At 47.2% G+C, this 24746-nt stretch overlaps 1 protein-coding gene across 1 annotated transcript; it reads left to right on the forward strand.

The window, feature by feature from the left end:
* Window positions 1-1918: 1918 nt before the first annotated feature.
* Window positions 1919-10827, forward strand: PSMC4 (proteasome 26S subunit, ATPase 4). The gene is made up of 11 exons (XM_025914238.2): window positions 1919-2050; window positions 2860-2958; window positions 3085-3271; window positions 5144-5290; window positions 5379-5488; window positions 5585-5678; window positions 9522-9689; window positions 9773-9849; window positions 9993-10161; window positions 10358-10413; window positions 10591-10827. The coding sequence occupies exons 1-11, from the start codon at window positions 2015-2017 to the stop codon at window positions 10702-10704; spliced, it is 1257 nt and encodes a 418-aa protein (XP_025770023.1). The 5' UTR covers window positions 1919-2014; the 3' UTR covers window positions 10705-10827.
* The last annotated feature ends 13919 nt before the right edge of the window (window positions 10828-24746 follow it).

The raw sequence follows: 24746 nt of genomic DNA on the forward strand, positions 1-24746 counted from the left end.
ACCTACCTCTGAGGGTATTGTAAGGATTCAGAGTTTGGAACTTGCCCAGTTAAAAGGAAATGCACAAATGGTGCCTGGTGTGACAACCCACAATATACCGACCAGAATGGAAAAAAAAATTCAGAGAGACAATATCAAGTGTGTGCACAAGGGATGTGAGTGTAAGTTATTGTAGCTTGACAGTGTTGACTAAAGCCAACCTCACACTTGCCCTTTGACCAGTGATTCCACTCCTTAGCATATTCCCATAAGTTTATCGAGGAAATGTACGAGAATAGTGGTAGCACCAGGATAACCCCAGGCTGGAAAATATCCAGTTTTAGGCATATCCACAGGGACCGAAAGCATACAGAAGTGAAAATGAAAGAACTATTCCTATGTGCAATATGAATGTCACAAACATGATGTTAAGTAAAAAGCCAAATACACAGTACACACTGTGGGGGTTGAGACGGACAGAAGTAATCCGCACTGTTAGAACTCAGGTAAAGGATAACTTTAAGAAGGGATAGGATGGCAGAAAGAGAGCATGTCGGGGGCTCTTGGGGGTGGCTACTGTTTGGCCTCTTGATCTGAGTACTGGTTATAGGTGTGTTCACTTAGTGGAAAGTCATTGAACTGCACAGTAATGATCTGTACACTTCGCTGTATTTATATTTCAATAAAACTATTTACTTAACAAACACTGTGTGAGTGTATCCCCACTGGCCAGTGTGTATCCCCTGTCTGGGGACAGACAGATCTGAGGACTCTTGTGACCGGCAAGCAGCTACATAGCTCTGAGCCTATTTCCTTCTCTGTAAAAGGGAACATAATGCCTGCTCAGATCCAACTAGTTGAGGCACCCAGGACTTAGGCACAGGGCCTGGCACAGGTCTGCAAGTCTCCCACGGGACGCAACTCCCGCACTGCTGCCTCATCTTCTCCAGCCCAGATGCCTGCGTCGTTTCTACCTGATTCGCTAAGGGTAATGCGGGCTTGGGGCTCCTCACCTTGCATGGGAGTAAAAAGAAACAAAGGCCAGACTTTGCGGAGGGTCGCAGTCTCCAAGCAGAATTCCCGAGGCTCACAGATAGTAACATTCCTCCAGCTCTCTCAAGGATTTCCTTTACCAAAGCTGTGTTACAATTCTGCTCGTTGGTGTCACTTTCCCTGATAGCTTTAAACACTCCCCAAGATCTATGTGCAATTAGATCCTGAGCATATGGCCCACTGATACACAACTGAAGGGCCTCAAGACTGATGTTTTACTAGAGGGTAGTAAATAGCCTTATCTTAGCAGCAGCTAGCGCCCTGAACGCTTTACTTCCAAATTCCTTACCGACTTACTCTATCCTTAGCACCACCATCCCGCCCCAAACTATAAAGTATTTAATCAGTCATTTCTCACAAACACAAGTGCAGCTCTTCCCGTAAGGGTCCTGGCCCTGTGCTTTAAATAAAGCACCCTTCCCACTGAAAACGTCTCAAGAATTCTTTCTCCACCATTTGCTCCCAGCCCACATCACATCAACTCCCGGGGTGGATCCCAGTGAGGAATCACTCTGGGGGTCGGGGCGGGGGGGTGGGCGGGTGTGGAATCCTCTGGCGCAGCTCACGTTGAGACACCTAAAGGAACCCCTCTGGGGAACGCCGCCCTAAACATCTCCAGCCCCTTCACTAAAGAGATCGAGGAGACGGATTTGCGAGTTCCTTGATTGATAAAGCAATGAGGCAGCGCCGCCTACTGCCGAGAAAACCCCAGCACAGATGCCGCCCGAAATGATGCCACCACGCGCTACTGCGCACGCGCACCGCTCCAAACCCCTGTCCCGAGAGCGCGCTGTGGAAGCCTCGGGGGCGGAGCTCAGGACGAAATCTTCCCTTCCCTCCCTCCTTTGCGGCCTATCCAGCCCGCTCTAGCGAAGTCTTAAACTACGTTTCCCAGAATCCACTGAGGTCCTAGTCTTCCGGTAGCGTCAGCGGAAGCCGTGACTAGATCTGGCTGGGCCGCACAGAGGCCGGCTTGGTCACTATGGAGGAGATAGGCATCTTGGTAGAGAAAGCTCAGGTCTGGTGGGGCCTGGCTCGCGGGGAGAGGGTGAGGCCGACCTGAGTGGGGTGCTGAGTGACTTCGGGAATTCCGGCCCGGGTCAGGGTGATTTGGGATCCTTCGGTGGAGAGCTCTGTGCTGCCCCGAGGCCTGGCTCGGTGACTTAATGATGTTAGGGGGCCAGTAAGGCGCAGAAAGCGCGGCTACAGGAATGAGTGACGTTAGAGGTTCCCTGGCACGGAATGATTTCGAGGACTAGCTAGGAGTGCTTAGTGACCGATGGCCTAGCGAAGCTGGGGCTGTGTCGGGGTGTGAGTGATAGATGGGACACGGCCGTGGGCCGAATGATGTCTGAAGTTGAGCTGGGAGCTAACCGATGTTTGGAGGCTAAGTAAAATCTGTGGTTTGGGGCCTTCCTAGGGAACTGGATGATAAAAGAATGTTTGAAAGCATGGTGACATTAACAACCTATATTGAGCTAGCCATGTGACCCTAGGAACCTGTTGAGGGGGGTTGAAGAGCATTGGGAGCTGGTAAGAAGTGGTTGTGACATTTAGGCTCTAGTTGGGAGTCTGGTGACATTGGGGGTATGTTACAAGTGGCACGTGTTAATAAAGTATGTTTTTAGAGGGCTAGGTGACATAAGAGCCCTGTTAGGGGCTAGGTGACATTAGGAGCCTTTTTAGGGGGCTGAGAGGTTTGCAGGGTCTATTTAGAGGGGCTGAATGATGTCAGGAGCCGGTTAGGGGCTGAGTGGTTCATGGTGAAGTGGGGAGGATGCTCTGTATTCTTTCTTCCTCCAACTTGAGTTTTCTCCTTTGTTCTAGGATGAGATCCCAGCACTGTCTGTGTCTCGGCCCCAGACTGGCCTTTCCTTCCTGGGGCCGGAGCCTGAGGACCTGGAGGACCTGTACAGCCGCTACAAGGTACATTCAATCCCAAGCCGGACCCTGCAGCATCCCATACTCTTCCTCCACCCCACAACCTTCCACTGCCGCCTCACTTAGCAGGGCATGGAGCCAACCCTCCACCTTTCCCCTCTCCACTCACAGAAGCTGCAGCAAGAGTTGGAGTTCCTGGAGGTGCAGGAGGAATACATCAAGGATGAGCAGAAGAACCTGAAGAAGGAATTCCTCCATGCCCAGGAGGAGGTGAAGCGAATCCAAAGCATCCCACTGGTCATTGGGCAGTTTCTGGAGGCTGTGGATCAGAATACAGCCATTGTGGGCTCCACCACAGGTGCGTGGGTGGGTGGGCAGGGGGCCTCTCATTCACTCATCTGTTCATTCAACATCTGTCAGCTGTTTCCTGCCACGGACCAGGAATTGTGCTAGGGTCTTAGAAGAGCAAACAAGGCAAGAGAGTGTAATGGTGTTTTTCAGACTCTGATATGAAGGTAGACATATGTCTTACATTCTTTCTCTACACGTACGTATGCATATATTTTGTGTGTGTATGTACATACGTGTACAGTTGACTTTTGAACAACACAGGTTTGAACTGGATGGGTCTCCTAATACGTGGAGTTTTTGGGTAAATACAGTGTAGTACTATAAATGTATTTTCTTTTCCTAATGATTTGCTTAATATTTTTTTTGCTAGTTTACTTTATTGTAAGAATACAGTATATAATATGTAAAACATACCAAACACGTGTTAATTGACTGCTTATGGTATTGGTAAGGCTTCTGGTCAACAGTGGGCTATTAGTAGTTAGCTTGTGGGGAGTCAAAAGTTATACATGGATTTTTCAGATGCACGGGGAGTCAGTGCCCTTAACCCCTTCATGGTTCAAGAGTCAACTGTTATACATATATACACTACATATATATATACTACACATACACTGAATATACTTATGTATATATATTATATATATATTATCTATGCGTATGTAATACATATATTACAGATATACTGGAAATTTCATCAAATGCTGTTTACCCTTACTATGTGCAGTATACTCTGATGTTTTCCATTCTGTTCTAGCCTGCTTTTGTTTCAAACTATGTTCTGGATATGACCCTCTCAGTTGATTTCATGACCGTTACTGGGTTGGGACCTGCCATTTGAAACCATGGGTGAAGTGGGAAGTGATTGGGCTCTGGTAGGACTCGGTATACAGTATCTGCTGTTATTAACATGGGCTTAGGCCCTGCCCTCATGATGGTTATTGTCTCTGTGTGTTACCCATCTTTTTCTGTTTCTGGCCTCTGCTCCTTTGGACTGAGCCATGTTCTCGTAACGGTGGGGAGAAGTGGCTGACTGGGCCTGGAATTGAACTGATGGGCTGGAGGTGAGGTGGTGAAGGGAGGGAGTCACCCAGGATGAGGCTTGTGTGTTTGACCTGTAGGACTTGGGGGACTGTAGGGCTATTCCTGAGATGTCAACATGGGCAGAGGAGTAGGTTTGGAGGGAGACTGTGCAGGCAGTCTAGGATGTTGCAGGGAGGGGTCCAGGAGGCTGCTAGACAGACAAGTCTGAAGGTCAGGAGAGAGACTGACACTGGACAGGGGTGTGCATCAGCACCGTAGAAGGAGAATGTGGATGGCAGAGAGGAACCCGAGGCTGGGCGAGCCGGGAGGTCTGGTGCAGAAACCTAGAAGGGTGAATCAGGCAGGGTCCAAGGGGAGGAGAGGAGATGGTTGGAGACATTCTGGAGGCTGAATGGAAGATCATAGTGACTGATGGACAATGGAGAGAAGGGGAGAAAGATCTAGGATGAGGTTTGGGACTCTGGCCGGGGACCAAGGACTGTAGGCCTCCCTGAGACAGAGACCCAGGAAGAGCAGCACAATTTGGGAGAAGATCCTGAGAACACATTGGGACACAGTGAGTGACAGACACCCTAGGGTCATGCAGGGGGAGGCATTCCAGGAGGCCGCTGGTCACCTCGGGCTGAAGCATGAGAGGGAGTCAGGGCTATAGAACGACAGGGAAGTTGTCATTGTGAACGTGGGGATGGACCGGAGGAGGCCAGTGGCCAGGAGGCCCAGGCAGGGTCTGAGTGAGAGATACCGGTGGCCTGGAGTGTACGACCATGAGGGGTGGGGAGACGGTTTTAAGGTTCTGGCACTTCTCATTTTCCCCTCTTCTTCCTGTCTCCCAAAGGCTCCAACTACTACGTGCGCATCCTGAGCACCATTGATCGGGAGCTGCTCAAGCCTAACGCCTCGGTGGCCCTGCACAAGCACAGCAATGCCCTGGTGGACGTGCTGCCTCCTGAGGCTGACAGCAGCATCATGATGCTCACCTCAGGTGTGGGGGAGGGGAGCCCAGGGCTGGGGGCGGGTCCTAAGGGACCCTGGGAGCCAGGCTGAGAGCCCCAGCTCTGCTCTCCCACCAGACCAGAAGCCAGATGTGATGTATGCAGACATCGGGGGCATGGACATCCAGAAGCAGGAGGTGCGGGAGGCTGTGGAGCTCCCACTTACACACTTCGAGCTGTATAAGCAGGTGCGGAGCTGGGAGGGGCAGGGAAGGGAGAGGCCCCACTGTATTGAGCTGGTGATGGGACTCCCTGGCTCGTCCTTCTTCGCCTCTGTGTTTCAGATCGGCATCGACCCTCCCCGAGGCGTCCTCATGTATGGCCCACCTGGCTGCGGGAAGACCATGCTGGCAAAGGCTGTGGCTCATCACACGACAGGTGAGCCTCTCAGCGCTTCTCCAGAGCCTTGACCTTCTGGGCTCTTCTGACCTTGCTCCCTGCTTTCTCATCTTCCCCAGGAAGTGGCATGGTGATTAAGAACAGGGGCTGTGGGGTCAAAGCCCCCGTGTGCCTCTTACTGGCTGTGCCGTCCTGGGAGGTGACTTTATATCCTCATACCTCAGTTTCCTTATCTGTAGAAGACTCTTCACAGTGTTACTGTGAGAAATGAATGAAATAATGCAGTGTTTTCCCTACAGTGGGTTGTGACCCATGAGTAATCGTGACTTCAGATTCATGGGTGTAACCAGCATTTCAAAAAATGAAACAAAACATCAGAGTCCATCCCACATAGTAAGAGCTCAGACTTGTGAAACTTGTAGTACACACACACACACACACACACACACACACACACACACTTGCGGTTGTTTATATACGTATTTCTTTTTCTTTTTTTTTTTTTTTCAATGTTTATTTTTAAGAGAGAGCATGTGAGCAAGCAGGGGAGGAGCAGAGAGAGGGAGACAGGGGATCTGAAGCAGGCTCTGTGCTGATAGCATGGAGTCCGATGCGGGGCTTGAACTCAAACTGAGATCATGGTCTGAGCAGAACTTGGATGCTTAACGTACTGAGCCACCCAGGCGCCCCCCACCCCCCATGTATTTTTTATTGTAGGTTCCAGACAAAAACGTCCTAAAGTCACTATATTACTGTTTGTAAAGCCTAAAGATAGGGCTCGGCACATCTTAAAAATCTTACCATGTGTGAACCAGAGGCTGGTAGAAGGCCGTAGTTAAGCAGTGTTTTCTGGGCCAGGCTGACTGGGTTTGCAATCTGGCTCCCCTACAACTGCTTATGTAAGGTAGTTTATGTAACTGCTCAATAAGTTAGCCTCTCTGTGACTCCCATTTCGTATTTGTCTGGGTTATTCAGAAGATTGAATCAATATAAAGCTTCTAGAACCATACCTGGCACATAGAGAGTGGACAGTAAATGATAGCCATTGTCACGATCGCTCCTTTGCTCAGCAGTTCATTGGACCTCTGCTCTCCCGGGCCCGGAGCATGGATACAGTGATGAATCATACATGTCCCGTGTGTTGGAGAATCTCCCAGTATGGCTGAGGAAAAAGAAAAAGAAACACTTAGAACTCAGTCATTTGGTTAATGTTTATTGAGCGCCTGGTGCGTGCCACGCTGTGTTCTAGGTGCAGGAGATGTGGCAGCGAACGGAACAAAGCCTCCTTTCTTCATGGAGGTGATGCCTTAGTTGAGGGAAGTACTTGAACAGATACACAAGTGAATAGATTATATATCCCATGGTGCTGAATGCGTGCTGAGATTAAGCAGGACAAGGGGAGAGAGAGTAACAGGCTGCAGCTTTTTATGCCAGAGCTGGGGCTTGGTCAGGGAAGACTTTCTACGAGGTGACCTTTACACAAAGACCCGGAAGACCTGAGGGAGCGAATCACAGGAAGGTCCAGGGGAGGAACTGTATCAGGCTGAGGGACTATCTGGTGAGGCAGGAATAACAGGGAGGCCCCTGCAGCTGAAGCGAGTGAGGGAGGGGGCTCATGTCGGAGGTGAGGTAGAATGGGAACAGTCTGCGGAGTAGCAAATACCCCGGAGAAGCAGGGAAGGTAGTGGGATTGCCCTAACGGGAGGGCGCACCGGCCCATGCTGCCCAGGCCTCTTAGGTAAGGGTTCCCAGAGGAAGCGAGGGGTAAGTGATTTGGCAGGCACACCGTTGGGAGAGGGCATCCAAGCACAGGGAATGGTATGTGCAAAGGCCTGGGACAGGAAAGCACTTTTTATTTAGCGTCATGAGTGGACCATGACCAAACTCCAGGAAGGCACGGGCCTTATATATTTGTGTGTTTCTGCATTTCCAGTGCCTGCCCAGTAACTGAACTGTGGTAGTTGCTCAGCGAACGTTTGTAGGAAGGCTGTGCTTGGCAGGTCTAGGAGGTGAGGCTGAGGAGATCAGAAAGGGTGTGAATATAGTCTTAGCACTACTCTCAAGAGAGTTTACATGTTGTACTGAGAGCGGGGTGGTTTTAGACAGGCAGGGTTTGATAGAAATATATACACGCTACATCTATAATTAAAAAAAATTTTTTTGGGGGGCGCCTGGGTGGCTCAGTTGGTTGAGCAACCGACTTCGGCTCAGGTCATGATCTCACGGTTTGTGAGTTCGAGCCCCGCGTCAGGCTCTGTGCTGACAGCTCAGAGCCTGGAGCCTGCTTCGGATTCTGTGTCTCCCTCTCCCCCACTCATGCTGTCTCTCTCTGTCTCAGAAATAAATAAACATTAAAAATAATTTAAAAAAATTTTTTTTAATGTTTGTTTATTTCTGAGAAAGAGGAGATATAGAACATGAGCAGGGGAGGGGCAGAGAGAGAGGGAGACACAGAATCCAAAGCAGCCTCCAGGTTCTGAGCTGTCAGCACAGAACCTGATACAGGCTCGAACTCACAAACGGTGAGATCATGATCTGAGCCAAAGTCGGAAGCTTAACCAGCTGAGCCACTCAGGTGCCCCTAGCCAATTTTTAAGTGTATAATTCAGTGGCATTGAGAGCATTCACTGTTGTGCAGCCTCCACCAGTATCCATTTCCAGAACTTGTTCATCCCCGAACGGAAACTCTATACCCATGAATTAATAACGCCCTGTTTCTCCACACCCCCTTGCCCCTCGAGCCCCTGGGAACCTTTGTTCTTAGTGACTATGAATTTGGCTCTCGTAGGTTATCTCATGTAAGTAGATGGATCCTACATTTGTCTTCTTAAGACTTGCTTTTTCACTTAGCGTGTTGTCTTCAGGGCTCATCATGTTGGAGCAGGTATCAAAATATCATTCATTTTTAAGGCCAAATAATATTCCATTGTACGTATATAGTGTGTTTTATTTATCTGGCCATTTATTGAGGGACATTTCTTGAGATGTTTTACATTTTGTTGTACGAAGTCTTTTGAAACCTAAGACTTTTGAGTATGTCACGGTTACAGCGTGTCTCATTTTGGACCAGGCACATTTCAGTTCCCCAACAGCCGTGTGTGGCCAGCATTAGAGAAGTGGTGTGACCAGAACCGCCACTTGCAGGACTCCTGGTTTATGACGTAAAACACCAGGCCTGCGTCACAGACTGCGGGTCTCCCTCCTGTGTGGTGGGCGGAAGGAGGGTTCTGAAGGTTGCTCCAGGCAACACAAAGCCACATGCAGTTATTAACAAATAAGTTAAACTCTAAGAAGTCAAAAAAGGAGAGGCCCAGAACAAACCCGTCTTTAGCCACGTTGCCGCTTGATTATACCAGAATACGTGCCCAAGGTCCCTGCTTCTTTCATGATATTCAAAAGTGGGTCTTTTCCCATTCCATATGGAACTCCAAATGGAACTCTGAGCTCTTGGGGAGGCAGTACGATGCCTTAATATATGGACAACCTGTCTTTATTCTCCGATTTTTCCAACACTCTGGAAATCCAGATTTTTTTCTATCTTGGATTCTGTGAATGTCTCTTGCTCTCCCCTATATGGCATATTGAAGCACAGATGCATTATTATTATTTAGAATGTCCTGATTTTTAAATGTTGGGCCAGAAAATGACACATCTGTGGTAGGATTCATGATACGGGCTGCTAGGTTGCTATGGGGTGCAAGCAGGTGGCTGGTCCTCCCAGTGGGATCTGAGACCCAGTCCCTGGGGCACGAGAGAGTAACCTGGCCACTTGGAGTGAATGTTCACAGGAACGGCTGTCTGCAGGGAATTCTCGGTTTCAGTAAGCGGCATGGGCCCTGTGGGAGGCCCTTCCTCATCTAACCCTCATCTTCCTGCCATCAGCTGCGTTTATCCGGGTCGTGGGCTCCGAGTTTGTACAGAAATACCTGGGCGAGGGCCCCCGCATGGTCCGGGACGTGTTCCGTCTGGCCAAGGAGAACGCACCTGCCATCATCTTCATAGATGAGATTGACGCCATTGCCACCAAGAGATTTGATGCCCAGACGGGGGGTGAGTGATGCCTAATCAGGGCCTGGGATCTTGGGCAGCCTTTTACGGGGTGCCCTGGACTGACCAAGTGGCACACTCTCCAGCTGACAGGGAGGTTCAGAGAATCCTGCTGGAGCTGCTGAATCAAATGGACGGATTTGACCAGAACGTTAACGTCAAGGTTCGGGGTTCAGGATGGGCAAGGGGAGGTGTGGTGTGGGAATCCGGGAAGAGTGGTGGCTGGCATGTAAGGGGGCAGGTATCATGACAGGAAAGAGGGTGTAGTGGGGACAGAGGTCTCAGCTGGCCTGTCCCCAATGCCAGGTGATCATGGCCACGAACAGAGCAGACACTCTGGATCCTGCCCTGCTGCGGCCAGGACGCCTTGATCGTAAAATTGAATTTCCACTCCCTGACCGCCGCCAGAAGAGATTGATTTTCTCCACTATCACCAGCAAGATGAATCTCTCTGAGGAGGTTGACTTGGAAGACTGTATCCTGCTCTAGAAGTGAGGGGATGGCCCTGGCTGGGTTGGGGACCGGATCTTCATCTCCACCTCTGCCTTCTTGTACAGGTTGGGAGACCAAGGTCCAGGGAAGGGGGTGGTGACAAAGCTCAAGGGTGACTTCTGGCTCCAGGCATTCACCCCCTCGTTCAGGGAATGGTTGCCTTAACTCGCCTGTTGCAGATGTGGCCCGACCAGATAAGATTTCAGGAGCCGATATCAACTCCATCTGTCAGGAGGTGAGTGAGGGTTTCTCCCTGGATCTGGGCAGGGGGTATGTGGGGACCCTTCCTCTTTGAGAATATTCTGCTGCAGTCCTCATGTACCTCAGTGCCTCCCCGGGGCTTGGGGCCCTGCCTCTTCTTCCACCATCACTAGGGTTGGGGAGTAGATTTCTAACTCTCATCCCTCAACAGAGTGGAATGTTGGCTGTCCGTGAGAACCGCTACATTGTTCTGGCTAAGGACTTCGAGAAAGCATACAAGACAGTCATCAAGAAGGATGAACAGGAGCATGAGTTTTATAAGTGACCCCTCCCCCGCCCCACCACAGGGGCCGGAGACTTCTCTCACCTCCCCAGCCTCTGTCCTAAAACCTAGTGTTCCTTTTTCTTTACCTGGGATTGGTTTACTCAGTAAATATACAAGATTGAATCTGTTTATTTCTTCCTAAAAGTTTAACTCTTTTGGAGAAAACTGGGCCTGGAATAGGATGTTCTGTCCCCTCCTGCTCTCCTGACAGATGAGTGGGTGAGGTACATGTCCTGGGTTACAGTTTGGGAGAGAAGCAACGAATTCAAACCAAATGACTATAGAAATTTGGGGAAAGGGGAGGGGCACCTGGGTGGCTCAGTCAGTTAAGCGTCCAACTTCAGCTCAGGTCATGATCTCACAATTCATAGGTTCGAGCCCCACATCTGGCTCTGTGCTGACAGTTGGAGCCTGCTTCAGATTCTGCATTTCCCTCTCTCTCTCTCTCTCTCTCTCTCTCGCTGCCCCTCCCCCACTCACACTGGGTCTCTCTCAAAAATAAACAAATATTGAGGCGCCTGGGTGGCTCAGTTGCTTGAGCATCCAACTTCAGCTCAGGTCATGATCTCACAGTTCGTGGGTTCAAGCCCTACATCAGGCTCTGTGCTGACAGCTCAGAGCCTGAAGCCTGATTTGGATTCTGTGTCTCCCTCTCTCTGCCCCTCCTTTGCTTGTGCTCTCTTTCTCAAAAATAAATAAACATTAAAATTTTTTAAATAAAAAATAAACATTTAAAAATATTGGGGGAAAGGGATAGAAACTGAACCTTAGACCACAGCCCTTGGCCACAAAATAAAGCCTCTGCACACCTGCCCACCTGCATTTCCTAGAGTAGGTAGATCATTTGAGTCTTTGATGATTCCTGCCTTCCTCACACTCGGAGTATCAAGAACAGGGAAACAGCCCTGCAGAGTTCCCAAGAGCAGGGATGACGGTTGATGGGAGGAGGTTGGATGGCTGGGTTTTGTGAGTATCTCTGGCCCTACTCCATACGGTCTTACTGGAGCACAAATGTGTTTGGTTGGACCAATTCCGTCTCTTGAGGTCTCTCTTTCAACACCTCTCCCTCTGAACAGCCCTCTCTGGTGCCCCAAGCTGGGAGGGAACCCTTCTGCACTCCACTGGCGCCAGGCCCGTGCTCTGCTTGCTCACAGTTCAAGTCCCAGAGCCTACGCTTGGTAGACATTCACTTAGTATTTCTTGAACAAATACATGATGTCAGTATCTATTTGGAAGTGAGATAGGAAGAAGGAAAAATGGTAGTCACAGGTCCTTGAAGAGACGGAGGGTGATTCCTCTGTAGACGACCACTGCAGGTTGAGTAGGGAAGTTAACTTCTCCTCCCCAGGACCTCACTAAAATAAGAGGTGATAAGAGAGTAGGATGTACATTCACAAGATCAGGAGGAGAGAGGATCTGGCAGCAACACGGTTTCGGGAAGAGGCAGATAGCTGCTCGTTAACGTAGCAGACGTGAAGTGGAGCCCAGAAACAGATGCCCGCTTCAGAAGTCACAGGTGCCACGTTCTGAAGGTGAGGGCTGGAAACAGGGACTACCTGAAAGGCTATAGAAATCCAAACTCATATACCAAGTGCACCTAGACCCTGGAGCTGTAAATGAACGAGCTGTTTTTCCAGGCCCCGTGACCCTCCTGCAGCCTGGCTGGAGGTTTATTCCAGGAAAGGCTGGACTGCAGGTCCGCAGACTGGCAGGCCTGGAGCTCGGATGAGAGGGGGGCTGCTGTGTGGAAGACAGGATTCAGGGAGAGCCCCGGGCAGGCAGCTGAAGGATTTCTGCTGAGGAAACCGGGCAGCATGGGAGAAAAGAGGGAATGGGTTAAGACACCATAAGTTCTCATCTTTCATGCTCGGTAGCAGCTAATACCTAAAACTAATGATTTTACAAAAGCACAGAATTTAGAAATACGGAAGTAAATTTCAAAAGACAAGAGGATGGGAAGTGGCTGACTCCTGGAAGTAGGGAAATACGGGGTGAGGGTGCCATGGGCACACTTTATACACACTTTATACAATATTTAACCTTTTAAATTAGGTACTTAAAAACCGACGGGGGGGGGCCTGGGTGGCTCAGTCAGTTGAGCGTCCACCTTTGGCTCAGGTCATGATCTCCCGGCTCATGAGTTCGAGCCTTGCATCAGGCTCTCTGTTGTCAGCACAGAGCCTGATTTGGATCCTCTGCCTTCCTCTCTCTCTGCCCCTCCCCCGCTGGCACGCCTGCACACTCTCAAAAAAAATTAAAACACTGAAATTTAAAAAAACCAAGGGAAAAAAAATGGGGATGGTACAAGGCAGGAGATAACTTGGAAGCGAGAAGGTAAGGGAGGGAAATCGCAGAAGTGACAGAACGCACCCAAAACATCAGTGCTAAAGGGCAAAGAAATTGGAAACAACAAAGCCAAGTGCCCCAGAAATGACAGCAAAGAAAATAACGGGGCAGGGCCGGGGGGTGCGGTGGAGGGGATACTGCCACAATCTGAACGGAGCACCCTTCTTGGGAGTCACAATTGCGGGTTCCTGCTTCCATCCCATCGGGTGGTGGTGCGACTCAAAGCATCTGCCTTAAATTCTGTCACTCCTGGTCCTCATCAGTTAAATGGGCATAACACCCAAGACCGAGGGACAGTGAGAGGAACATGTGAAATCATGCACACCATGTGGACAGCATAAAGCGCTAGCAGGGCGAGACAGAAAACCCAAATCCTTCATGAAAGCTTCTCCTCTTGCCAGATAGTCTCTCCCTGAGTCCACGTGACAGACTGCCCTCAACAGGCCTGCAGAGTGGCGGTTTGTCTTATTTTGCTGCTGTTGAGAACTGTTTGCTCAACACCCCAACACTGGCATTCTGGCGGGAGTGACCGAGGTTTCAGGGATGACGCAGATTCAGTCCCTGTGGTCAAAGACCTGGCAGTGCAGAAGGGAGGCCCATTAGGTAAATCCCAAAGTTATATATATATTTTAACCTTTACTCAGTTTTCGAGAGACAGAGAGAGGCAGAGCATGAGTGGGGAGGGGCAGAGTGAGAGGGAGACAGAATCCGAAGCAGCCTCCAGGCTCTGAGTGCTCAGCACAGAGCCCGATGTGAGGCTCGAACTCACGAACCGCAAGATCCTGACCTGAGCTGAAGTCAGACGCCCAACTGACTGAGCCACCCAGGCGCCCCCCACCCCCAGGTTATATTTTAATAAAGGGGTCTACTTTTTCTGCTTTGAGGAAGTTGGCATTTCCTTGAGGCTTTTGAAAAATTAGGAATCTGGAAGATGATCAGGATAGGTTTGCTAATGTTCTCATTTTTACATTTCCCTGACCACCCATCCAACTTCAAGTTCCTGGAGTATCTTTGAGAAGATGTGGAGATCCCAGAAAGTGAAGACCATGTTTCTTCTTCATCCATATGATGCTTTTACAGGGCTTTTCTCCATTTCCTTCAGGTGAAATGACCCCAAATGACTAGTGAAGAGTGACCTTGGTTACCCCCATTCCTCGAGGGTCCGAGGCCTGCTGACCACAGTTCTGCATTTCAAAATTACTTTCTGCATTTTGAAAGGGAGCATAAGCCAAGACCACTGAGAGTAAAAGCCGCCACAATAATGCCATGATTAACTGCATTTACTGCCTGTGCTGTCCAGCCAGAGACCCCTAGGAACACACCCGTAGTCAAAAATTCTGGGTTTAGCACTCGTTATGAGGGAGAACACACACCATGGGGAGCTGTGTGGCGTCTTAGAAAGAGGGTGACAGAAAAGGCACACCTTGGGGAGGGCTTCAGGAAGCGGGGCTTCGCTCTGGATTTGAGGCTATCAGGATACAAGAGGAATTTTATTAGGATGGGACATTAGCTGCAGTGAAGGCAGACCAGGGTGAGGCTGAAGCTGTACTGGGTGAGAAGTAGCGGCCACTCCCATTAGCTGGGAGAGGGGGTATTTGGTCTGTTTTGTGACCTGGTTTGTCTGTGCTTAGACAAAATGATGAAGTGGCCTTGTTCCATCTCTCGTTATGGTCTCAGAGTGACCTTGATGTTGGTGTTCTAGGAGATTGCTTATGTGCAACAAGAGAATAATGTGGCCTAACTGTGAGCGCCGGGACAGCTTTATGCCACTGATGCCTACCTGTAATTGTCAGACGGTTCCTGGACACCAGCAGCTGCTTTTTCCATGCTCAGTTACATGCTACTGGGTCAAGAGGGGAAAAGGCTGGTTTGCTGACCAGCCTGGGTGTTCTTCCATCTTAGAAGTGGAGTTTTTTGTTTTTTATTTTTTAAGCGGGGGGTGGGGGGGTGGGGGGAGGGGTTGTGGCAGAGGGAGAGAGAGAATTTTAAGCAGGATCATACCCACTGTGGAGCCCAACGCGGGGCTCGATCCCATGACCCTGGCATCACGACCTGAGCTGAAATCAAGAGTCAGATGCTTGAGCCACCTAGGCACCCTAGAGTGTTTAAAGCAAGTGTTTTCCTGCACATATATCTTTTCTCTGTTCCACTTTGCAAAGACTGGGAGAAGAAAAAAATGTCAATACATGTAAATAGTTTTTTTTTGTTTTTTTTTTTTTTTAATTTATTTTTGGGACAGAGAGAGACAGAGCATGAACGGGGGAGGGGCAGAGAGAGAGGGAGACACAGAATCGGAAACAGGCTCCAGGCTCCGAGCCATCAGCCCAGAGCCTGACGCGGGGCTCGAACTCACAGACCGCGAGATCGTGACCTGGCTGAAGTCGGACGCTTAACCGACTGCGCCACCCAGGCGCCCCAGTTTTGTTTGTTTTTAATTGTAAAAAAATAACACAGGAGCGCCTGGGTGGCTCAGTGGGTTGAGTGTCCAGCTTCACCTCAGGTCATGATCTACAGTTCATGGGTTTGAGCCCCACATTGGGCTCTGTGCTGACAGCTCAGAGCCTGGTGCCTGCTTTGGATTCTGTGTCTTACTCTCTCTCTGCCCCTCCCCTGCTCACGCTCTGTCTCTGTTTCTCAAGAATAATTTTTTAATTTTTAAATTTAAATTTTTAAATTTTTAAAAGTTAAAAAAAAAACACAAAAAGTACCCACAATATAAACAATATAAATACAGAACGTGACAACTTCTAAATAGAACACGTGTGTAAACATTGTCCAGATTCGGGGGGGTGGAGTTTCCACTGAAAAAGAAATTCCCACACCACTGCTCACCCACAGGCGGTGATGGCGGATTCTGTGTGCACGTCCCCTGCAGTTACTGCAAAGGCGCGTGCGCTCTGGCTGAATACAGCAACACTTTGGACACCTGTCCATCATTTCCAACCTGTTTACACGTCACGTGGATTCCTTGGTAATGTTTCCTTTGGGTGCTCCCCAGGGTTGGTAAACATATCTCAGATGAGATGACCGGGCAGTTACTGCTAAGGAGTTACAGATGGCTCTCGATTGTCACAGAGTACCAATGCAGCAGCATGACACATGTCACCACAGTGTGCACAAACCAGAAGCCACGTGCTGATGGCATGGATCACAGCATGGCCAACCCAGATTACGCAAACACTGTCTTCCATGGCCGCCACAGAGCAAGAGGAGGAGGATGAAGAAGCCAGAAGGTGGTGCTCAACATCCTGATGGACCGCATCATTTTTCTGAGTCACGCTCACAAATCATCCCTAAACATTACTTGGATATTTTGCCTTATCTTTAGGATCTTAAGGTGTATATACTGTCTAATGTGATAGGACAGGAGGCCCAAGTAGAGTCACTTGGCATGCCAACTCCTACTCGAGCAGTGACATATCAGGCCAGGCAGACGCTGGGACTCAGAGCGCTTGCAAGGAACAGCAGAGTGGAACAGCCCCAGAAGTGAGCCTGGCCACCGGAGCCTGCTTCTATGTTTTCTACCTACCCATACAGAAAACTGTTAAGTTCATACTATTACGTCTAGTTAACCTAACGTCACAAGGTCCCTTCTCATTTTCTCCCTTTCCATACCTGTTACTCCCTGCTGTGACGGGGAGAGAAACTCGGCTCCAGTGCCTCTTAATGTGTTTACTCGCTTGACAGGCCCCCTGTGTGTAACAAACTCCCATCACTGCTCCAGCCCCCTCCCTCCTGCAGATGCTTTCCTCACCCAACTTGGATTGGGTTCTGACACTCAGCACCTCCTACCTGGCCCGCACGAGAGTGCCTAACTCTCCTATTTGGGCCCTGACACCCAAAGCTAGGCAGTACTCGTATCCAGATGCCCTCTTCACCCTGCTTGGGCTTTGAAATCTCATACCCATAGTCATCCTGTGTGGACCCCGCCTTACCCTGATCAGGTTGACACCCCATGCTGGTCCATTCCATCAACTGAACTGCCCCCTAGTAAGTTGTCACCCTGCACCAGGCCACCCCCTGTGTGAACACCCTCCTCACCCTGCTCGGGCTATAGATATAAGGTTGTGAAAATAACCTTAAAAATCTAAAAAAAGTAGGGGTACCAGGGTAGCTCAGTCAGTTAAGCATCTGACTTCGGCTCAGGTCATGATCTCGTAGTTTGTGAGTTCAAGACCCACGTCAGGCTGTGTGCTGACAGCCCAGAGCTTGGAGCCTGCTTCAGATTCTGTGTCTCCCTCTCTCTCTCTCCCCTCCCCCGCTCGTGCTCTGCCTCTCTTTCAAAAATAAATAAACATTTAAAAAAATCTTTAAAAAAAGTATAATCTTGAAGAGCTACTTTATTTGATAAACTGTGCCATAATAATTATCCTTAGCTGGTTTATCAAATAAAACCTTAAAAGGTATAAACACCTAGCAGGTATCAAATAGAGAGGCTCACTGGCACTTTCCTCAGAGGTATAAGAAAGTTCTGGTTAGGTAGAACAACCTTTTCTAAATAGGAGTTGGAGTGTCTCTGTGACCTGTGTTCCACTAGCACAATTTCTATTCTGCAGAAACAAACACACACATCACATATATGTACAGATGCAAAGAAAAGTTTTGCTAAAATATACCTCCCCAAAATATGATGCTGGGGCTATTTTAATTTTCTTCTTTGTAATTCCCTCATGCATATAACTGATTAACTGCAAAAAGTGAGTATTAATTCCACAATCTTAAGTATATAATAGATCTATATCCAATTAAAAAGAATTTTTAAGTCTTAGCAAACAGGTTTGACATATGTGGGAATAGAAAGGAAATCAGTGTGACCGTTATAAAGAGCCTACCAGTTCTTGAACATTCTTCTTCAATATGAGATCTTTATATTGCCAAGATTCTTCTTTAAGTGGACATAAATCAGGTGAAAAGCATCTGCATACTAAATAATAAAATTTGGTCAAAGCTGACAAAGCAGCGTTTGATTCTCCCTCTACTTCTCCACCGAGTAACCAACAGAAATATCGCTTTGGATATAATCCTTGTAAAATGTCTCAATCCCAAATATTAGTAAGTGAAATTTATATGAAATTTAAAATTGGAGTATTACTGTTCATCACTGAATATTACTTCACTCATATGTACTTTTTGTTGTCTTATGACAAATCTTTATTAATATAAATCTCAATCCATTGATTCCTTGGGGAAATCCCTGCCTCTTATGACACAGATTTCCACGCTAAGCCCTCCAATTACATTCCTGCTCCCAAAAGCCTTAAAAAAGCAGATGACTATGTCATTTCTCACTCACGCCAGTCAAACCGCTTCTGATATTGCCTTATTTTTTTTTTAACACTTTTTTTATTTTTGAGACAGAGAGAGACAGAGCATGAACGGGGAAGGGTCAGAAAGAGAGGGAGACACAGAATCTGAAACAGGCTCCAGGCTCTGAGCTGTCAGCACAGAGCCCGATGCAGGGCTTGAACTCACGGACCGCGAGATCATGACCTGAGCTGAAGTCAGACGCTTAACCGACTGAGCCACCCAGGCGCCCCTTGCCTTACTTTTTAAACTGAGGTTTTGGAGATGGAAGATGATTCCATCTAAACATTACTCTCAGTAAAACAAAGCTTTAACTAGACCGCGGAATGGACATTTCTTACTATTACAAAAAGTGAATGCTGAGGAATGATACGAAAGATGAGGAGAGGGGTATCTGGCGGAGGGACAGTGAGGAGAGGGACTCATAGGCATGGCCCGTCGTCCACTGGGAAGGCGGGCCTAGGATGAGCCATTGGGCAATTTGGGAAAAGAAAAGCAAACGTTACTAAAAACAAAAGCGTGTTTGTTTATAAACAAAGAGGAAACAAACTCACCTGAGCTGGACTTTCGGATGTACAACCATTTTTCCTCCTTCTTTTGGAGAATGGCAGGGTTGGGGAAGAAGGAAACCTTGAGACGCCAGGCCTTTGTTAGAGTCGTGCAGACTAAGAAAATCCCCCTGCAGGGCCACATCTGCCCTGACGTCACCCACACAACCAGATGTGAGAGGGCGGCTGCAGGTATGGGAACGCTGTGGTTCGGGAAAATGTAGCCGCACCCACAGCGCCTCCAAGTAGGGGCTCTCCCATCATTTCTTGCACGGAGTTCGTCCCAGGCACACTTCTAGCTCTAAAAGTCCCACCCCAAGACCAGTCCTCTGCCTTCCTGCTCGGAACCTTCATCCCAGGGCTCAGTGTTTGTCCTCTTGGGGAAACGTGCCCACAGTGCTCTGTGCAGACACTCGGGGCTGCGGGGCAAGCAGCAGGGACGTGGGGCAGTAACACACACCACACAGCCGGCGTTGCCGCGCGCGCGCGCGCACACACACACACACACACACACACACACACACACACTCTGCCGGTCACAATGGGTTTCACAGCCCCCTCCTCCGGTCCTCACGCGCGCACGGGTGTGAGGTTCTGGACTCCACGCGCCATGGGCTCCTCACTGGGCGGCAGCTCCACGCCACGAGTCCGCCCCCCAGCCTCACCTAGAGCCGACTCCTTCCCGGACTGCCACCAACTCACCGCGGGGGCGGAACCACCGACGGCGCACCATCCATGTCCCGGGAGCCTCCGCGACCACCGCCCCGGGGCTTCGGAACACACCTTCCCGCGGCCAGCGCTCCGGGCTCTGAATGCGCAGGCGCAAGCGCAGAACCCGCAGCCGCAGCCAAGGTCTCGCGACCGGGCGGTAAAGCCACGCGTGCTCGCGCCTAGGTCTCGGCGCTCGGGGAGCCTCGCTGCTCGCCCTGGCGCTGGGTCCCCCCAGAACGGCCGAAGGCACGACCCTGCGGCCGAGCGGGTGTGAGTGGGAACGAACTCCACCAGGCGGAATTTCGGCTGTCTCTTCCTGTGAGACAGTCCTGACGGGATTATCTGAGTGTATTTTATTATTTATTTTTTTAATGTTTATTTATTTTTGAACGTGACAGAGCGCGCTCGAGAGAGCACGAGCGGGGGAGGGGCAGAGAGAGAGGGACAGAGGATACAGAGTTTGCTCCGCAATGACAGCAGCAAACCCCAGGCGGGGCCAGAACCCATGAACTGTGAGATCATGACGAGCTAAAATCAAGAGTCGGTTGCTTAACCGACTGAGCCACCCAGACGCCCCAAAAGATTAATGCATTAAAAAAAAAAAAAAAAAAAACCCACACAATTATTAGCGTAAAAGCTAGCATAGGAATAAGTACCTGACATTAAGCTTTTGACCACTGAGGCATCCATTTCAAAAGACATCCATTCTAAATAATAGAAATATTGCCAGCTTTTTGACACAAGTACTAGCAAAACAACCAGAGAAGGGACTGGGCCATCTTCATTCATGAAGCGCCCAGTTCCAGAAAGCCCTGGGGAACCTAGATAATTGACCATTTCGGTAACCTTGCTTCTCCCTTCCAGTACCTTAATTCCCACACAAGGCTTTAAATTAGCCAATAAGGAGGGGCACCTGGGGGCTGTTGGTTAGGTGTCCGACTTCAGCTCAGCGCATGATCTCGCAGTTCGTGGGTTCGAGCCCTGTCGAGCTCTGTGCTGACAGCTCAGAGCCTGGAGCCTGCTTTGGATTGTGTCTCCCTCTCTCTCTCTGCCCTCCCCCGCTCAGCACACACACATTCTCTCTCTCTCTCAAAAATAAATGACCGTTGAACAAATTAAAAAAAAAAAATTAGCCAATAAGGAGTACATCTGTGAAACTCTAGACACCCTCCCCTCCCCTCCGTTCCTAATAAAGGCAGAGCCCCAGGTCTACACTCTCTCTCCCTATAGGTACAACCTCACTGTGCAGCTTTCAGGTATGCCATGCACTACCATCTGGGATCTGTGAGTAATAACACCTGTTCTTCAACAAAGTTCTCTGATGGTCGTTGCCGAGGTGTATTCTGCAATCATAAGAACCACAAGGGATGGTCCAGCCACAGCATTGGCCCCAGTAGGGGAAATGTCTGGGAGGGCTTGCTACAAGGACTATAGGCTTGGGCAAGCGTCTCAGGCATTCTCGGCCACAGCATCACTATCAATAGGCTGGGAATAACAGGACATCTAATGTTACTGTAACTTTGGTTTGTTATTCCAAGTCTTTTCTACATTAAGAAACTTTCCACATTAAAAGATTACCACCTTATACTTTGGGGCACACAGTGTATAAAGACATAATTATGTGACATCAACAACCCAAAGAGGCAGATACAGAGCTGTAAAGGGGTAGAGTTTTTATACGTTATTGAAATTAAACTGGTATAGATTAAAACTAGGATGTTAAATATAATCCCCATGGTAACTACAAAGACACTATACACAAAAGAAAATAAGAATTTAAACATTTCACTATCCCCCCCAAAAGTCAACTAAACACAAAAGAGTAATGTAGGAAGTGAGGGGAAAAATTCATAAAGCATATATAAAGCAAATAGCACAATGATAGAAGTCTCTCCTTATCAGTAATTACTTTAAATGTAAATGGGTTAAACTCTTCCAATCAAAAGACAGTGATTGGCAGAATGGATAAAGAACACATGATCCAATTACATGAGCTCAAAATTCACAAACAGGTTGAAAGTATGGGAAAATAATATTCCATGCAAAAAGTACCAAAAGAGAGTAAGTGTGACTATACTAATATCAGACAAAATAGACTTTAAATCAAAAGACCTGGAAGAGCCAAAGCAATCCTGACACAGAAGAATAAAGCTAGAGATATAACATTTCCTGATTTCAAACTATATTACAAAGCTACAGTAACCAAAACAGTAAGGTATCAGTATAAAACCGGACCCATAGATCAATGGGACAGAATTGAGAGCCCAGAAACAAACCCATACATTCATAGTCAATTAATACCTGACAACAAAGCCAAGAATACTCAATAAATAAAAGGTAGTCTCTTCAATAAAGGCTGCGGGGGAAATTGGATATTCACATGCCAAAGAATGAAAGTAGACCCCTTTCTTATATCACTCACAATTAACTCAAAATGGATGAACGAATTAAACATTAACACCTGAAACCATAAAGCTCCGAGAAGAAAACACTGGCAAAAAGCTCTGGCAATGATTTTTTTTACATATGACACATAAAGTTCAAGTAACAAAAGCAAAAATAAATTAAGGGGGACCACATCAAACTAAAAAGCTTTTGCACAGAAAAATAAACGAGATTAAAAAAGTGAAAAGGCAACTTATGGAGGAAGAATAAATTTGCAAAACACATATGGAACTCATGCAACTCAAAAATCCCCCAATAATCCTCAAAAATGCAACAAAAAAAAAAAAAATCCCCCAATAATCAAATTTAAAAATGGTCCAAGAACCTGAAGACATTTTCCCAAAGATGTTCAAATGGTCAACAGATACATGAAAAAGGTGCTTGATATCACTAATCATCAGGGAAATGCAAATCAAAACCACAATGAGATATTACCTCACCCCTATTATAATGACTATAATAAAAAAGGCAAGAGAGAACAAGGGATGGTAAGGATGCAGAAGAAAGGAATCTTCATACACAACTGGTGGAAGTGTAAACTGGTACACCCAATCTGACAAACAGTAAGGTTCTTTTTTGTTGTTGTTTATTTTATTTTTTAGAGAGAGAGAGAGAGAGAGAGATCGAGTGCAAGCAGGGGAGGAACAGAGAGGGAAACGCAGAAGTCAAAGCAGGCTCCAGGCTCTGAGCTGTCAGCACAGAGCCTGTAGCGGGACTCCAACCCATGAACTGTGAGATCATGACTGGAGCTGAAATCGGACGCTTAACCAACCGAGCCACCCAGGAGTCCCAAGGAGATTCTTTAAAAAATTAAAAATAGTACTACTACACAATCCAGCAATTCCACTTCTGGGCATGTATCAAAAAAAAAAAAAAAAAATTAAATCACTATCTTGAAGAGGTATCCGCACTCTCATGTGCATTACAACATTTACAATAGCCAAGAAGTGGAAATGATCTATGCATCCATCATTGGATGGAGGGATAAAGAAAACGTGGTATTTCATATTGGAATATTATATATCATATGGAATATTATTCAGCCATAAAAAATAAGGGTATCCTGCCATTTTTAACACATAAACTTTGAGGGCATTATGCTAACTGAAGTAGGTCAAATAAAGATAAATACTGTATGATCTCACTCACACGTAGAATTCAAAAACACCTGGAACTCAGATACAGAGAACAGATTGGTGGCTTGCCAGTGGCAGGGGTGGGGTTGGGGGATGGGCAAAGGTGGTGAAAGGGTACAAATTTCCACTTAAAAGATAAATAAGTTCTAGCGAGATGTAATGTATAGCATTGTGACTAGTTAATAACACTGTATCATATACCTCAAAGTTGCTAAGGGAGTAGATCTTAAAAGTTTTCATCACACACAAAAAGGTAACTATTGTGAGGTGACAGATGTGTTAGCTTATTATGGTAATCATTTAGCAATATACACATATATGGAATCACTATTTTGTACACCTTAACCTACTCAGTGTTATATGTCAACTATAACCCAAGGCTGGAAAAAATTTAAAAGTAAAAAATGAATCAACAATAGCTAAAGTATGGAAAGAGCCCAAATGTCCATCGATGGATGAATGGATAAAGAAAATGTGGTATATATATACAATGGAGTACTACTCAACAATCAAAAAGAATGAAATCTTGCCATTTGCAACTACATGGATGGAACTGGTGGGTATTATGCTAAGTGAAATTAGTCAGAGAAAGACAAAAATCATATGATTTCACTCATATGAGGACTTTAAGACACAAAACAGATGAACATAAGGGAATGGAAACAAAAATAATATAAAAACAGGGACAGGGACAAAACAGAAGAGACTCATAAATATGGAGAACAAACTGAGGGTTGCTGGAGGGGTTCTGGGAGGGGGATGGGCTAAATGGCTAAGAGGCATTAAGGAATCTACTCCTGAAATCCTTGTTTCACTCTATGCTAACTAATTTGGATGTAGATTTTAAAAAATAAAAAATTAAATTAAAAAAAAAAGTAAAAAATGAAATCTGTTCCCCAACTGTTAATTCCCATTTTTAGTGTTGCTTCCTTGTATTGGCTTAAGGTTTATTCTCTTGTTTTATAGCTTCTTGAGTTGCAGGCTCAATTCCCCGCCCCCCCCCCCTAAAGTTTATCAATTTCTCATGTACCAGATGCAATAAAGGTGCTGGGGATAAAGTGCTGAACAACAACAAAATAAGGTTCTGTTCAAAATAACCTTGTATACACTGAAGAGTATTAATTTTGTACAGAGTATAGCTTCAGGCACATTCTACAAGTTCAATCATGTTTGCATTTTAATGCAATTCATTCCTGAACAATCTATTTTCATTTTTTATTTTCTATTTGATTTAGGATTTAAATACATGAGTATAAATTTCCGAAGAGGTGACAGTCTCTCCAAAGATCTTTACAATGGAGATCTGGTACCATCTTACCCAAATGATCAAATTTAGTTTTACTAACAAAGTAATGACCTGTCCTTACATGTTTTCTGACATGTTGCAATACGACATACAGACATAACCTACCAAGTATTCTCCCCTCAAAACATTTAATCTGAACCTAATGCAGCCTCTAGACCAAATTTCCTTTGTACAGAAAATACAAAAGACAGAACAAAGCTAAATGACATATAGAAACAGAAAATCTAAACACATGGCAATTTTCCT

This window comes from Puma concolor, chromosome E2 (genome assembly GCF_028749965.1).
Source record: "Puma concolor isolate L17-30 chromosome E2, mPumCon1.1.hap2, whole genome shotgun sequence".
NCBI classification, from domain to species: Eukaryota; Metazoa; Chordata; class Mammalia; order Carnivora; family Felidae; genus Puma; species Puma concolor.

Bases quoted from the DNA above. Each gene is read 5' to 3' on its own strand.
- PSMC4 (XM_025914238.2), top strand. From the start codon at position 2,015: ATGGAGGAGATAGGCATCTTGGTAGAGAAAGCTCAG. The intron at 2,051-2,859 runs GTCTGGTGGGGC...CCTTTGTTCTAG, and splicing joins TCTTGGTAGAGAAAGCTCAG to GATGAGATCCCAGCACTGTC. The intron at 9,850-9,992 runs GTTCGGGGTTCA...CCCCAATGCCAG, and splicing joins ACCAGAACGTTAACGTCAAG to GTGATCATGGCCACGAACAG.